This window comes from Pempheris klunzingeri, chromosome 19 (genome assembly GCF_042242105.1).
Source record: "Pempheris klunzingeri isolate RE-2024b chromosome 19, fPemKlu1.hap1, whole genome shotgun sequence".
NCBI lineage: Eukaryota > Metazoa > Chordata > Actinopteri > Acropomatiformes > Pempheridae > Pempheris > Pempheris klunzingeri.
Window position 1 is genome coordinate 17,265,637 of NC_092030.1, and position 16,754 is coordinate 17,282,390.

The 16,754-nt window shown below is 39.9% G+C and overlaps 1 protein-coding gene across 1 annotated transcript in view; it reads right to left on the minus strand.

The window, feature by feature from the left end:
• The window catches only part of lamc3 (laminin, gamma 3), a 95,112-nt gene that overhangs the window by 66,510 nt on the left and 11,848 nt on the right, over positions 1-16,754 (minus strand). The window contains exons 3-4 of the mRNA XM_070850425.1: positions 5,310-5,440; positions 2,540-2,706 (exon numbers count right to left, since the gene is read on the minus strand). Of these exons, the coding sequence (XP_070706526.1) occupies positions 2,540-2,706; positions 5,310-5,440 (298 nt within the window). The remainder of the gene's footprint in view (positions 1-2,539; positions 2,707-5,309; positions 5,441-16,754) is intronic.

Consider the following 16,754-nt stretch of genomic DNA (forward strand, 5'->3'; position numbering starts at 1 on the left):
CTAAAAATCACATCAGTGTTCATATGACAAATCCTTACTTTAAAGGGGTAATGCATCACTTTATGTCTTGATCCACACCAGTTGCCTGGCAACAGATAGAGAGTCCCAGAAGATAGTGGTCCAAACCCAGGAATTGCCCAGAAAACCACAATACATATATACTGGATTTACATATTTACAGAGAAAAATCGGTTCTATGTGAGACAATGGAGAGAAAAAGAAAGAGAGAAGGATGAAGGAGAATAGGGGGAATACTTCACTGAAAAAAACAGTCCAGAAAAGAGAAGTAGCAAAATACTATATGGCCCCTCTTACTTTTGTTGCAGTTTTTATTGTGGTTACTGAGATAAGTTCATGTACGTATCATGTTGAAAAAGGAAGAAGGAAAAAAAAGAACTGTGATCATTATTAATACGACCATCCAAAGCTAGAAAGATTAGCAAAAAGCAAATAAAATCCTCCTTCCTCCTTCACTTTGTTCTAATCACTGTTTTTCTTCAGCTGCCGGGTTACAGAGCTAGTTAGATACAAGGTATGTGAAGCACATGACCTCGCTTGCACTGCGTTTATATTGTGCTTACACTGGAAATCAAAACCGAATCATAGCAAAACATACAAATCATTCTATGTGCAAACAGGTGCTACAGTATGGCAGGTGGATACAATATAGGCTACATAAACAGCAAACATATGCAAATACATCAACAAACAGCTCTAGTATCAAATATACTGAAGCTCAGCAAATTTTTGCTTTTACTTTCAGTGCCAGCGAAGCCAAAGATCATGTTCTCCCTGTTTCGCTTGGGCCGGCTTTATGTATTGTCAGCCTGGACCTTATCCTGTCCGCCTTGTTCCAGAGTGGTCTAAAATTAGTGCAGCTTAAGCAGTCTCACACTGCAAATGTTACCGCTGCTCTCCTGCAACTAGATATCAAATATAACTATGGGTCTCAGCCCTCTCAAGCCCACAGATGTTTCCCACCGTAGACCTCTGACAGCTCAGCCTGTACATTTTAGCATGGGGACATCTCCCCTGTGAGAGAGAGAGAGATGGGTGAGAGTAGATGGGTGAGGCCATCTTTTTCTGGGTAACAGAAAAAAATACTTTTATGAAGTAATTTCTTTAAAACCTCTCAAAAGTTTTGTTTTATGTGAAATGTCTTTTTTCTATCTTGTTTCTTTTGTGGTTTCGGTGACAATTTCTTTAAAAGATAGCTGTCCTTAAAGCATTTTATGTTAACTGATATATCAATCTGTCCAAAAACATAAATCTTTTCGCTTTTTTTACCTCTCATGTTGTGTTCAACACCTTCTAACCTTGGGAGGCATGCCCGTTCTAACCAAATGGTTTATAAAATGAAATAAAACATAGATTCTGATCTTATTTTGCCATAAAACATAAAAACAACTTCATGTCTATTGTTTATAAGTTCTGTTCTTTACAAAGTTTTCATCAAGTTTAGATTTTACCTCTTGGTATATTTAGTGTATATAACTTCCTTGATGTAGATTTGCTGATCACAATCACCAGCAGATAAAACTATGTCCTTTATCAAAATGTTTTCCCAAACTCAGAGAGAATATTATGGTGGCTGTTCCGGTGCCAATGCAGAAGTATAAAAGGTTGGTGGGGCTAACTGAGGCAAAATGAGTTTTGTACCAGATAGAGATGTGCAATTACACTCAGCATACATTATTACGCTTCCATATTCTGCATCTCCTTTATATGAAGTCTGTTTATTTATTAATATACCGCATTGATTAAGTTGGGTGCGGTAGTCTATTTAAGACACCATCTGCTAGGATCCAAGAGTAAGAGTAATTAAAACAAGCTTGCTGGTTAATAGAATTCAGCAAAAAAAACAAAAATACAATTTGTGAGCCACTCTCTTTTATGGTTTTTAGCCCTCAGCCAATTACAATTCATCCTCAACTGCATTCAGCAGAAGTGCACAGTGTGATGAACTTAACCTGATAATACTCACGCTAATTCACAGCAACAGAAGCTTTGAAGGGAGTGTGCCTGCAAACATATATGCAAACGAACAATGCATGTATGTGTATGTATTCAAACATAACAGAAGTAGACGGAGCTGATTTAAATATGCACACATCATCTAAGGGGCAATGCTTGCACTGTAGACTTTACAATGCAGGGATTTTAAAATCATTATGTGCTGTAATGCAGCCACAAAATTAATTTCATTACAGTTTGTTTTTGCTCGAAAAATGACAACAGAGATTTCAATTTACAGCATAATGAGAATCAATGAAGTGCAGATTCTATGAACGCAGTTCTATAATTGCCATACTGATTGTCATGCTGGAATCTTTTTTTTTTTTTTTTCCAAAGTGATGGAGTGTATTTGCTCACTAACTCGCAAACCCTAAAGCCGCACATGTGGAAATCAAAAGTTCAAGATATATTGGAGATTGATGTAAGGTGGTACACTGATGGCCTTTGTGGGACCTTTGACTGCCTGTGCTTGTCGGTTGAATTCAACACTGCCCTGTTGATTTTGAAGAAGCAGGCTACTCACTTAAACACTCATTGGCGGAGTCCCCAGTGGCCCTGGCCCAGGGTCTGTCCTGGTAAAAAGGGTGACATCTCTGGCAGTCATCTCCCACTGTGTGATGTTGGCAGGAACAGACCAAACCCCCGTGTTCCCCCTCAATGCACTCGCTGGCGTGACCGTTACACTTACATCTGAGGGAAACACAGACAGGTAGTTATGTAAAGGCTGCAAGGACAACCTTTCCTGTACACTCCCTCTCTCTGCTTTACCTTGCAGACTCAAGTGTAGACATACTTATGCACAGTGAATGGTGTAGAAGGCCGAGCAGAGAGGAAAGTGAGAAGGTATTTCCACCGTAAGGAGTTGTCACTTCCTATTATCTTTCACGGACACAAACACGGCCTGAGCCTTTTCATTCCCCTTCAGCAGCTGCACTATTCAACTGTGTGCTCAGTGCTAATGTGCTCACACTGTCCAGGAGTATGAGAAACAGCAACGAGGATAAATCTCTGTGTCTATTAGTGTGTGTGCATTTGTGTTACAGTTTATGCAAGCATATATTTACTCATCTGACTCGCTTCCTCTTACCTCTTTATGTATGCACACAATCTTAGCTAGTTAATTAGTGTATGCTATAGAACTTTTAAAAAGTAGATAAGATATGCAGGACTTATTAAGTCCATTTTCACAATAAGATACGTAGTTACTATCTGCTAATTTCCTCTCTCCCTGCATGTGGAAAGCCTACATGTATCATTTCCTCTGAAGCACGATGGCAGCTATGCTTTCCTGTGTGTAATATTGCCTGGCAGTGTCATCTAGGTTTGTCGAGTGGCTGTGATATGGGACAGGGACTTGTCGCTGAGTGGCAGGCTCTGTCAAATTTAGCCAGCTGTCCCGGATCCAGACGTATGCTTGCCCGAGGCTCATACCCAGTTATTTCTGTTGTAGCTGAGACAACAACAACCTAGTAACTCAAAAGTACTTCCAATCCACACGGTTCTCTTCTACACTAGACTTGAGCTGCTTGGTGATCATTCTAACTGAATAAGTTATGAGGGACATCACCTGAACTGTAGAGGCAGCATATGTGCAGTTCAAAAAGTGATGTGCAATATGTTGAGTCCTCATGTTCTACCAGGGGGAAAATACGCGCAAACAGCATTTTTCATACATGTGGATTGTTACCACTACAATTCTAGCACATTTATTTTCTTAGCAGTTCACCTTGGTTTTGCTTGCAGTGATATCCACTATGAATCACGATGAGACTTTTACAGCATCTGTGCGCAGGACTGGCCAACTTGAAGAGGTGTAAAGACATGTGTACTCATACAGGACGCACTGGAACAAGGCTAACATGTTGTCATGTGGGCCTCTCCCCCAAGTGTTGTGGCATTGGTGGGTAATTTGTCATGCCGCTGCAGTGATCTTAAGTGTTTATGACAGGTGTCAGATCAAATTTATACTCTTTCTGAGGGCTTCATCTCAACTACTTAATCGTCCACTTCTATCTGCAGCGCCAAGGTGCTGGCCTAGTCCTTGGCGCCATGTCTTCTCTCATTACTTTGAGTAATAAAGCAAAAGAAGTGGAAGGAGGTTGGAGGATTATGTTGGTTTATGCTCATCTGATGGCAACCTGACAGACAGCAAGGCATTTTATCTATCTCTTTCGCAATCAGCAGTCCGGGTGAAGATTTAAGATTGCTTGTCTCGTTTTGCACAAATATCATAACCATGTGTTACACAACACTTAACAATTATGTTCATATTTTATTCATATTCAAATATGTTTTGAAGGAAACGTGACAATGTTTTTAATTCTTGCAAAAAATGACTTTTTAATTTAAAGATATCTACAAAGTGATTATGGCAAATGCAGAATGATGTTGGCTGAAAATGACTGCTATGGTTCAATGCTGACAAAGATAAAGCTAACTTGAAGCACCAGATAGGACATTCTGAATTTATTTTATTTATTTTAACCAAAATCACAATCTTTCCTGGAATTTTTGTCTCCCCCATCTGGCCGTGAGAATAATCACATAAACACTGTCAACATGCTTATGATGAATGCCAACAGGTGATTTTGGTTGCCCACGCTTGTCCTTGCTGTCTTTCCTTTGAACGCTGAGTTTCTTTTTTTATCTGGAGCATCAGAAACTTTTCTTAGACACTTGTTGGGTTTTCCCTGCCATACCCCTGCTCTGGCAAAGCATTCATTGAGGATTAATGTAAAATGCATCACTTCTGGTGCACCAGCTGGGGAATGTCACCAGACTAGATAGAAACTCTGTTATACTGTGAAATACAAGGATTTACCTGGTGGTGATAGGCTCAATCAGTATTGTGGGAACTTTTTAACTTCCCAGCATTCCAGCTTTAACTTTTTAAATTGTTTTAATTTTTATTGGTTTATGAGCCTGACTCTAATGATATTTGAGAAGCAGGACATGAACCTCTGGTGTTAAAAACTGCGATTTGTATGCCCATTCACCCACCTCCACCTCCTAAGGCAGCAATTCTATTTGTTGATGTTGCACTATGTTTGAGATAGCTGGAAGCTGAAAATTCAAAATTGTTTAAGCATGAAAAAACACCATGATACAAAGAAAATACACTTTGACACCACAAAGCTTTCTAGTTTTCGTTTGGTGTTTGGTTCAACCAAAGTTTTACAGGACAAAGCTCAAGGTTAAACTTTAAAGTGACTATTTTTTTTTACATTTCAGAAAGAATGTTGGCCATGCAGGGTGACATTGCCCTGGGTTGCACATTTTCAGGTGTCTCTTACCTGCCACCCACAGAGAAATCAGAGATGGCATAGAAGTACGAGCGCAACACTTTAGCGTCCTTGAAGAACTCATCTCCGAATGTGTTAAGCCTGTCCAAAGAGATCAGCAGGTCAGTGGCTGTCACCCATTCCTGGAAGGGAAAAAAGGTAGGGAAGAAGAAAGGACCAACAGGGTGAGTGAGATGTTAGAAAACACCTTTCGAGGTCACCCACTTTAAAAAAAGTGGAATGAGAGAGAACCTACTGCTGCAGCTGCCACTCTCAGAGGCACAAGGAACCAGACGGGAAGTGAGAAGAGCACAAACTGGTCTTTAGTTGAAGAGAGGGAAGAGGAATGGGGACACAAAGGAGAACAAAAGTTGATACGGCAAAGAAAATAAGAAGTTGGAATGGAGAGTTGGTAGATCACAGAAAGGAAACAGGGGTGATGGTGCAACAGCAGGGGAGAGAGCAGATGTAATGGGGAGATAATGAGTATGGTGCAGGAAATTGAGTTAATGTCAGAAAGAGGGCTGAAGAAAGAAGGGGATTAATGGAGACAAAAGCTGAATTATGAAAAAAACATAAGAAAAGAGACAACACGGCAGCAGTACTTCAGTATAATGGATGGCACGTGGCAAAGCTCCCATCCCTGATATGATTTAAGCTCCTCTGTTTGAGCCCACTGCAAAGGTAAAGGCAGGATGAAGCAAGAGTTGGAGAAGAAAGTGGAGAGGGATAACACAAATAGAGAAAAAGCAAATGGTAAATGCAGTAGTGAGGTGGAAGATAAAAGTGAGGCCAGGTAAAGGGAGAACAGATGATACGAGGAATCTTTTAACAGTGTACAGAACCAACTTTAAAACAAATAGCCTGGGAGAAACTTTATGTTTCTTGGCTGGGACTCTGTGGCAGTCCTGAAAAAGCCTGCACCGCTGTACGTTTTGAAGTTTCTCCCCAGAGGTGTCTTTGAAGTGCGGCAATGGGAGAGAAGGAGATGGATGGGCCTCAGACTAAAAACAAGTGTGATGAGTTCATTCATGCTTTTCTCAAGTGCTACACTTTGTCTTTGCAGTGCTAAAGCCCATCAGATAGCGCCTATTGGATTGGACTGGGTTTAGCCGAGCTAACTACAAATTGTGTATAGATAACAAATGTTTGACTGTAAAAACTATAATACTATACATTTTTACACCATGTTATATTGTTATCTTTGTGTGAAACATACCATATAGCTCTAGATTATGGACATTTTCTACAGCCATACATGTTCCCCAGAAGATTTCCACTGACCAGCATGCTGAAATTTTTGGCTTTTAGTGAAACATTTTGAAAACTTAAGGATGGATTTCCATGAAATTTGGTACAGATATCTATGAAGGCCAGATGATGTATCCCAATGACTTTGATGATCCTGTGACTTTTTCTCTAGAGCCAATATGAAGTTTCCATGTAGTTTTGAGAGAAGTGTCTCAACTGCTGGATCAGGTCAAAATTTCAATTTGTCCAATAGGCAGTTTGAGGCCAAATTCCTGCAAAACTAATAACATTCCCATGAGCATCAGTTGCACTTTGTGTACATTGCTTCAGACAGACCAAATAGTCCTGTTTACGTTGTTGTAAAGGATACAGCTGTTAACATGGAAATGCAGTTGAAAGCAGGGACCATCCTGATAATAAATGGTGCATTCAGGGGCACACTTACAAATGCAATAGACAAACATGACTGTTTTCAAAAAGAGACAAGAAAGAATCATGAATTTAGATATTTCTATCATTAAAAAGGCCGCTGTTTGGCAGCCCACTCAAAATCTTGCATTGGAGCATAGCAGAGCACAACAATAGAGAACATTTTCAAAGCAGTCCCTGCTGACGACTGCATTATCAAGCAATGATAACATCTGAAGCAGTCAACATTGATGGCTTCTCAAACTTAAGCAAGTTGTAAATGTCTGCAAGCTGATTTTCTTGCTGTAGAGAAAGTTATAGAAACCAGTCCACAGAAGCTGTCTGACAGACACGGTTCCGGTTCTGGAGTCTCAGATGGTCTCTATGGTGCTTTCTGGTGAACCAAACCGCGTTCACACCAGTTTAAGCGGAACCAAAGTGGGAGGACGTTACTCTGCGTTACTCAGGCGGAAGTAAACACAACACCGGCAAAATGGCGAATCGCATGGATTATCGGTAAGCTTTCGTTGACCCACTGTTTATGTCACAGTTCTCAGCTGGAACCAACTATTTTTTGGTTCCAGCTGAGAACCAACTTTTCAGGTTTTGTTCGGTTTGAACGCGCCGGCCGGTTCAAAATTAGGTCAGGAACCGGAACCGGAACCGGCACGGGGCCCTGCCGGTGTGAAAGCGCCATGAAAGTTGTGAAGTTTGTCTTAAACAATCTAATTTTCAGTATTGGAATGAACAGAGTAAAAAGCATGAAAATAGTCCTTTAGCTAGAGTACCACATCAGAAGCTGTACGGTACCTAATAAGCATGAAGTAAAGGAACATTGTCATTAGCTTCATTTAAAACAATACAGTTAAGCATTGCTCTGCTCTGTTCACACTGTGAAGAAAGTGGCTTAATTGGTTCGTAGCGAGAAATATAACAAAGATGACACTACTGAGCCCTCTGAGGCTTTCTTCACAGGGTCCTACCGTGTTCTCTTTAAGCTTAAAATTGCCTGAGCAGCACTGCAGTAAAAGTTAGAACCAAGTTATATTAAAAAGAGTTCCTACTTGAGGGCTTTTTTGTTCTGTCAACGTGACCGCCACCCCCCTCTTTCAAAGGAGAGGGTCTTGGGATTGAGACCACCTGCGTGGACTTTGCCTGCAGTTCCAACAGACATGCTGCATCAAGAGGTCACAGCCCCTTATTGGACCATCTGGTGTGAATATACCACACATGTGTTTCTGATTGGTTTAACCCTTGGGTGGATGGTGTCAGCATGACTACTGGACTTCAGTGCCACCTGTGGGCTGGCTTTGTCAGTAAAGACCTCTCAGGATGGAGTCTGGTATACTCAGCAATGTGCAATCAGTGGCATAGTGGATAAAAATGAACAGGTCTTTCTAAAGAGGGAGGACATTTCTTAAATTTTAATTACACCAACTGGTGTCTCCCTTTCAGCAAAATTCTGACTGTTCAGCGGTTGTAATTCATCCTACCTTCAGTGTTCTTACCTGAAATACCCTCTCTCTTCACTTTATGCCTTGCCTCTTTATTTTCCTTTCTCTCCCTCTGCCAGTCTTATCTCTGCACTCTCCTGCTGGAGCTGGAGTGCACTTCAGGATTTCCAGACAGTTCTGTGCCTTAGCAGTCTATTGAGGGCTATAGAGCTTCTATTTTGTAATCGTAACTACGGTGTTGCAGAATTGAGTGCAGTTGGCTGGCATGCTGTTGTTCCGGCCCTTGCTTATCGACTGTGCCCCTGCTTGACATGGCTCTCCTAGCTAATGGGGTTTGGACAGTGCTGGGTGACCCCGATGCACTGCGGTTGCCAGGGAAAACACATGCTCATTCTTCATTTTGTTTTACACTACCTGGACATTTTATGATTTTCATCAGAGTTTGAGATGGGAAACTTAGCTGCAAGTTAATAAATTATGCTGAAATAAGTGCCTCAAGGTTGAGAAAATGGAGAGGAAATAGTGCAAAGAAATTATGGTTTCATTTTCCAATAGAAACAAAGCAAAATAATGCACAGAGGGCAGAAAATTATTCTAAAATGTCATCATGTCCATTTTCTCTTTGATTGCTCAGCTCTTTACCTTGTCACCTATGCTGTACTTATCCTGTGCTGGGTTATCACCCGACATATAGTGAAATGAGCATAATGTCCTCACATGCTCGATGCACAATAAGTGAGGTGTTCAACTAAGGACTTACATAAAGACCACATAAATGGATACAGGTAGGCAGCATTACACAGAAGCACATGGGCAATATTTTGAGAAATACTACATGGCTCCATGAGGCTGTACTCAGGAGCAGCTGTGCTTTGAGCTAAATGCTAACCCTCTTATACTGAAATAACCAAAGTTGGTCAAATGTATCCTCAGGTGAACAGGAATGTGTGCAAGATTTGGTGCCAAACCATTCAGTAGATGGAGATATTCATATTACATAGCAATCAATCCAAAAGTTGTTAAGATATAAGAGTTCCTTTCTGTGTTTTGACTCAAGACAGCAAGATTCATACAGGGTCAATATTTTCCACAGGTTCCTATTTATCAAATCATGTGCAACTGTATACTAGTTTATTTGATCTGCTAATGACATGTTCTGAATCTGCTTCACGTGTCTTTTCACGTTTTCAGTATGAGACTTTTTTCATCTTTTTATGTGATCAGATCTTGTCTGTTTCCAATAAATAACAAGGATAGGACCTAACGGACATGACCTGCCCTTTTGTTAAATTATTAAATAAATGATTAGCACAAACTGATGATCATTAATGTTAAAATGCATGAAATTCACGCCTCTGCTAATGAGGTGCCGTTCTGAACACTGGTACTGCATCGCTGTTCAACATCCAGCTCTGGTGCTTTAAAGCACACATAGATGATAAAATGTTTTAAATGCTTTGTTAGCATTTAAAAACTCTTACACGCCATAAAAGCAAATACTCTCTGCCATTTATCATAGAGTACGAGACCATTATCTTATGGAGGAGTTATTCGTTGTGCTTGGTAGAACAGTGCTAATTGTGTAAGGAAAGGCACACATAGTTCCAAATATCACTTACTGCACTGAAAGGAAGCAGTTTCTTAGGGTTAATTAGTAGTCAGCCCATTACTTATTATTTGTGCAAACCACAGCAAAAGCTTAATTAACTTTGATTCTCACTCCCTTGGAATTTGGGCTCACAATTCCACAATGATGCTGACTTAGGGATAGGCTAAAGCATTGAGAGTGGCAATGGGCCAGCCCAAGACAATAATGGTCTAATGATCAGATGCACATAAACGTGTATTCAGCTGCATACAGCAACATTTTGGATGATATCAAATTCAGTTTTTGGAGCACATTTCTGCTTGGGGGCTCACAACCTTCACCCTCACCTCTAAAATCTCTCTTTCCCCCCGTCTCTCTCTCTCTCTCTTTTTTCCTCATATGTCTGTCTGCTTCCCGTCTCCCGTTTTCTGTTTCAGCATGTTTCCTTGAACTCTGAAGCCTCTAGCCGCAGGCAGTGATGGGAAAGAGAGCAGTGTCCCTCGTTCCAAAGTTAATAACTTTTTAATTTAATTGCTTAAGTTCAGTGTGCCCTCAATATGTATTTTTTTCCCCTTTTACTCATTGTCATTCAACGCTGGAGCTCCAATTTGCCACACAGCTTTCTAGAGAGAGAGAGGGAGAGAGACAGGAAGAGAGACAGAGAGAGGGAGGACGGACTGGTGGCAGGGGAGACAGACAAACCGTTTTAATGGATGACTGAACAAATTAAATTTGAATTCATGCAGCAGCTTTCATCTTCTGCGTGATTATTGAAAAAAAGAGAGCTTTACAAACTTGACAACAGAGTCCCCTTTGAAGTAAGCCATTACTTTATAGAAAAAATCTACATGGCGTGTTACAAGGTGAGTTTTGTTTATTCCAAATAATAATCATTTAGGCAATGAAAACACATTAGATCACTGGTATAGCACGGGGCACTATATTTATGCAGACGACATAAACATGACAAAAACACCTGCGCATTTAAATGTCACCAGTTGTTTTGTTTTTTTATCAGTCCAATTTTGCTTTGTCCCCCTCAAAATGACAAGGAGATATATTTTAAAAGCAGCAGATGAAGCGTGTGAAGTCTCTATATTGAAACTACGCGCCTCTAAGAATGAGGCACAAGCGCCGAATCTGCAAAGGGATTAAAATGCTAATAAAACAGGCAGGATGCAATTCCTGTTTTAAGCCTCATGAAATATGCATGGCTCTGTATGAGCCATATGCAGAGAAAATGGCACACGGACATGCCACAGCAAGGAACAAGGATCATTTTATGCTCTGCTGAGAGAGTGTGGTTTTAACCCCTGACACGAGTGCCCAACCTTTATCTCCCTGCAAGTTATGCCACTTGATAAATGTTTTCTATGAATAAAAAATCCTGACGCATGTAAGTGGGCTTTTTTACAGTCACGATTTAATGCACTGTAGATATTAATTCTAATGTTGAATTTATAAAGCATCCCCTTTTTCGTCCTGTGAACTGGAGTTCTGGCTGTCCAGCATTAAAACAAGGTGTCAGTCATAGGAATAAAATATGGTATGGCTATGGCCTCTTTTGTATCCTCGGGGGTTTGATTTTACTGCATTAACTGGATCACTACTCATGTCTATAGAAATGCAATATTGCTATAAACAATGCTGAAAAAAAAACTGCACAGGAAGTGCTTGGGGCAATTACTCTGATTACATCAACTTTATGAAAAGCACATTTTTCCTGAACAAGAAAATCAGAGACTGAGGCCTGTTTTATAGATGTGTTTTCATAGAGGCCGATCAGTGATTACAATCACAACACAGATCCCCCCCCCTCCTTATTTCTCTTCCTCTTGTGCAAGAATTCTTCAGGGTTTGTATTCTGAGGAATAAAAGAGTTCATTCTGAGACGCCTAACCGCAGGGTATTACAGAGCGTTCGCCAGCTCTTTTACCATGACTCGACATGAGAAAAGGTCAGCTCATAACAGTGAAAAGTAGTGAAAGTAGAAAAGGATTCATAAAAATGTGGCACTTATCTCATCCTTCGTTTATTACCCATCTCCTGTATTAGCCATACAATCAGAAAATGGTTCGTTAATGGAGAGGTATCAGAGGATTAATGGCTTCTTCAGGGAGCGTGTTTGCCAGACGAACAGATGTGTAGTTGATATGTAGACTAACATAATAACAGGATTTACACAACCTATTGAAACTGAGCCATAATTACCTCCACCGAGGAGGCTTTCCGGTGCTATCTGTTTATCTGTTTGTCAGCAGGATTAGGGAAAAACTAGTGGTCCGCTTTTCATAATGGCCTGAGAAGGAAACCTGTGGTATTATTATTATTATTATTATTGTAATATAATACAGCTCCTCACTCTGAGTGTACATGTTGTTATATGTTATTGTTGGTGGTAGTAGTAGTGGTAGTAGTATTATTAGTATTATATAATACATCTCCTCACTCTGAATGTACATGTTGTTATACATTATTATTAGTAGTAGTGGTATTATTTGTATCATTATTATTACTTTTGTGTTTGAAGTTTATTCTTATTCTTTTGGAGCTGTGTGTAACAAACAGCAATTTCCCCCTGGGGATTATTAAGGATTCTGATTCTTATAGTTTTGGTTAGCAGGGCTATTGGGCTTGGTGGAGGTCTGCCCTTTTTGAGCACCCTACCAGCTACAGTATTGTGATAGCAGCTGTGTGAGGCTGTACTTATGCACAGCGGAGCTTAATACTAACTTCAGCATACTGACATGCTGACGGTGTCGATGCTAACAGGCTGATATGAAGCAAATGTTATTTACAAGGTTTGTAAATGTAGTTTAGCCTGTTAGCATGTTTATTCTCACTAAAACATAAGTACAACTGAGACTGATCAGAATGTCATTAGTTTTGCAAATATTTGGTTATACACTTAAGTTGTGGGCAAATTAGAATGCTGACCTGAGGGTGTGTTTACAGTGGCCTTCAAATATGGAAATCAGTATTGATATTGTGAGGAGTAACCTGGTGAAATAAGTCAACTATTCACAATTTACACAACGGAGGAAAAGAAGCTTGTTGGATTTGAGTAAGCAGGTGTGTTTATTGTTTAAAAAATGAGCTATTATATCCTTGCATGTACTTCCCTCCCAGATGCCCTCTGCCTCCCTCTTTTTACACCCTTCATCTTATATTCAATGAATACTGCTGTTGTGGGAATTATATTTTTGAGTGCTGCCCTAAACCTCGTCCCCTGTATTGAGTTTCATCTTGTTTTTCTGGTATTTGTAGCTCAAGCAGGAACCAGTATGTCACCATTAGAGAAAAATATGCCCCACCACCTTTTTTTGCGATGCTTCACTGCATGGAAAGGAATACTCTTTTGCATTCCCCCAGCTTTGTTTTGCATTAAAGAGGATGGCTGATTCTTTTTGTCTTTACTCTCTACACCCATCTGTCCCATCAACCTTAAAATAGAGTGGGAATGAGAGATTTAATGAAAGAAATGGTGCGATTGATCCGCCTTTTATTCTAATGGGACACAGATCACAGTCAATTATGGGTCTTCTCATCTTGTTGTTTAAGAGGAAGGCAGAGAGGGGGAGTGAGGAAGAGAGGGTGTTTGGCAGGTTTGTTGAGAGATTTGCCACCCAATCTATGTATTCTTGGCATGTATTGATCCCCTATAGCTTTATAATCAGTGGGTCGATGTCATCCAAAGCATTCTGAAATAAAGCCAGCAGCACCATTAGTAGTCAAGCTTTACTGTAAGGCTCCCATACTAATTACACACCCAATACACATTTCTTTGCATAGCCTCAGCATGAAAATAAAGACATCTAACGGTTCAATAGGTTAATAGGAAAATTAGAATATTCCCTGTTGTTATGAAACGGTGTTTAAGCTGTTTTCAAAACTATGACAGGTAAAGGAAGAAATGTTTCCATATAAGGAAGCAAAGACTGTGCATTTTTGTACATTAATCACAATCAGCATTGTTATTAAAGGCTTAAATTGTTGAAATGCAAGCTGCACACCTGCAGAGGCAGCAACTCATTTAACAGTACAAATATTCTAATTCTTTTATTTAATTGGAGCAACATTATATCATAATGATGTTGTTTTGAGTGCAATATATTTTTGCATTGTTTCCATAACAGCACTCATTAATACAATAATAAGGTGTTTTCAACAATAATAAACACTATGTTCAGTAATATTAATGTTAATCTTTACTTCTGTGGTACTTTAATCTGATGAAGACACATCACACATCAACGGGACCTAAATACATCCATTTTATCACGTACCAGCAAAAGATTTTTTTTCTCCTTACATAATTATTGTAACAGCAGTTTTCACATCTGAATATATGAAACCTGATAGGGAGTTTTGATAGTGATCTTAATGACATTGTACACGGAAAATAAATAATTCAACATTTCATGGTAGTAATTTATGAAATCCGATTTTACATTTTACCTCAGGAGACCTATGTCCTTGGATAGATGTTACATGTTACATATTTAGTGAAGAATTAAGCGTTTCCAAGAGTAACCATCCATAGCATGGAACAGAATTAGCCACTGATTGGCATGTGCATGCTACTTTTTTCCCCCCACACACTGACAAATGCATTCAGTGATTGACGTTTCCATGTAGCTGGTCACAGAGGTCCCACATTTCCAACTAAAATCAAAAGTGCCTATTGCTGCTCCTCATTCAGTGTGAAAGCTGTGATGCTGCTGACCTGGACAAGGAGGTACAGGGACAAGCTAGAGCTGTGGACGGACACACCTGGGAATCAAACTCTCTAGACTGAAGACTTTTTTGGAGGAGTCCTCTCGAGTGTGAAAAACAAAGTTCAACTGACTGAGTCATGAGGGTGCTTATTGGAAAGGCGTTGCCTCTTCAACACAAACACAAGAGGTGGTGTGTGTCTATAAACTTTGAAGTGACTGAAGTATATCAACGGTCTAGTAGGCAATAAGATACTGCATATTTTTCTGTTGAAATATTATGGAAATTATTTCATTGTAGGCCTACACTTACAATAATAAACCCAACCACTCAGTGCTGGGGTCAACATGAACAGTATCCCTGTAGAATTCTGACATTTTTGCAAATTCAGCGCCCACTTGTTGATTTTCTGACAGCCCACAGCCATGCTAGCGGCTCTTAAACACAGTGGTGTTTTGAGCTAAATGCTAACTTCAATATACTAACATACTCATTGGACATAACGTTTGACCCGGCAACGGTGCTAGAGGAAAAATGAAAGGATCACTAAAGTCAGTTCATCCTGAGTGGGACATTGATGTGTGTACCAAATTCCATGACAATCCATGAAATAGTGGAGACATTACACCAAAACAAAAGAAAAGTCAGAATCGCTTCAGTTCTTCAGATACATCGTCTGCTATGAACGTCTACAAATGTTGGCCCAGTCCATCCAATAGTTGTTGAGATATTTCAATCTAGACCACAGTGGTTGACCACTCAACTGATGTCTCATGTTACACCTGAGGTGTTAATGTCTTACAAGGCACAGTAAAGAACACTGCACCTCAGTGATATAGTGATGCAGCCTCATGATGAAACTGTATGACTCAACATGCCTAAAACCAAAAATGCCTCCTCTTGCTTTACACCTTCCAGTGTACAGAATGTGATGGGATGAATTCAGTGTTGTGGACACACGAGAATTAAATGCCACCTACAATGAATTTTGTCACAGCAGCACAAATTGAACATTTCGCTCGTGGAAAGCTGAGCATAAGCAAGTGGAACAACTGCAGTTAAAGTCAGGGTTAATAGGCAAATCGTTCTGTTTACTGAAAAAGCAAGATAACAATATACACTTTCTTTTTTTGTCTTCTAAGACTTGTAACTGAACCTGGGTCATTGGAGATTAAGGAAAGTGTCCACCGCCCTGACCAAAATGCCCTTTTTCCTATCATACTATTGTTGACTCTCAGACTACCTGTTTCTAGCCGTGCCTTCTTTGCATAATCCTTAGTCCCTTAATTCCGTAATCCTACATAATCCTTTCATGGTGGGAAGTATTTCTTGCTCTGTTAATGCATGGAGCCTGTATTTCTCAGTGAAACATAATGCTCACTTTACAGAATTTTAGGAGACTAGGCTGAATCCTGTATGTCCTACAAACCTAGACTTGTTATTGTCCCAGCCTGCCAGAATTATATAACAGATAGATAGTGAGGCTGAAATAGCACAGTGGTAGAAGACTAGAGCGTGAGGATTAATCAGAAAAGGACAGTTAAATAATCTCTGAACTAGAAAACTAGGCTGCAACTACCTTTTCTTGTAAGCACTTTAAAACTGCTCTCATGCAAAAATAATAATAATGAAATTAAATAAACATATATGTAGAACGAGGTGAAGCAAAATAATACACAGAGAGCAGAAAGAAAGGGGATAATGAGGGCATGATGGGGTGGAGAGAGAAGATCCCGGTGCTTCAGGAGAGTCTTATTTTTTTGACTGTGGGTTGAGCGTTTATTGCTGAACCATAGAAATATGTTTTTTTCATTCACTCCCCTTTCTTTGTTGTCCTTGCAAGACAGATAGAGTACAATCTTTGGACTCTCAGCTCAGAGGCCTAATCCAGCATTGCGTGCAGATTTCCCTTTCATGCAGCTGTATGTCGCCTAACTGACAGTAGCCTCCTTTACAATGTGTCCAACCCATAGCAACACTACAACTAATCCAATAGTGCATTCCATTTGCATTCTCACTTGTTGTAGATGGAAGGAGGCC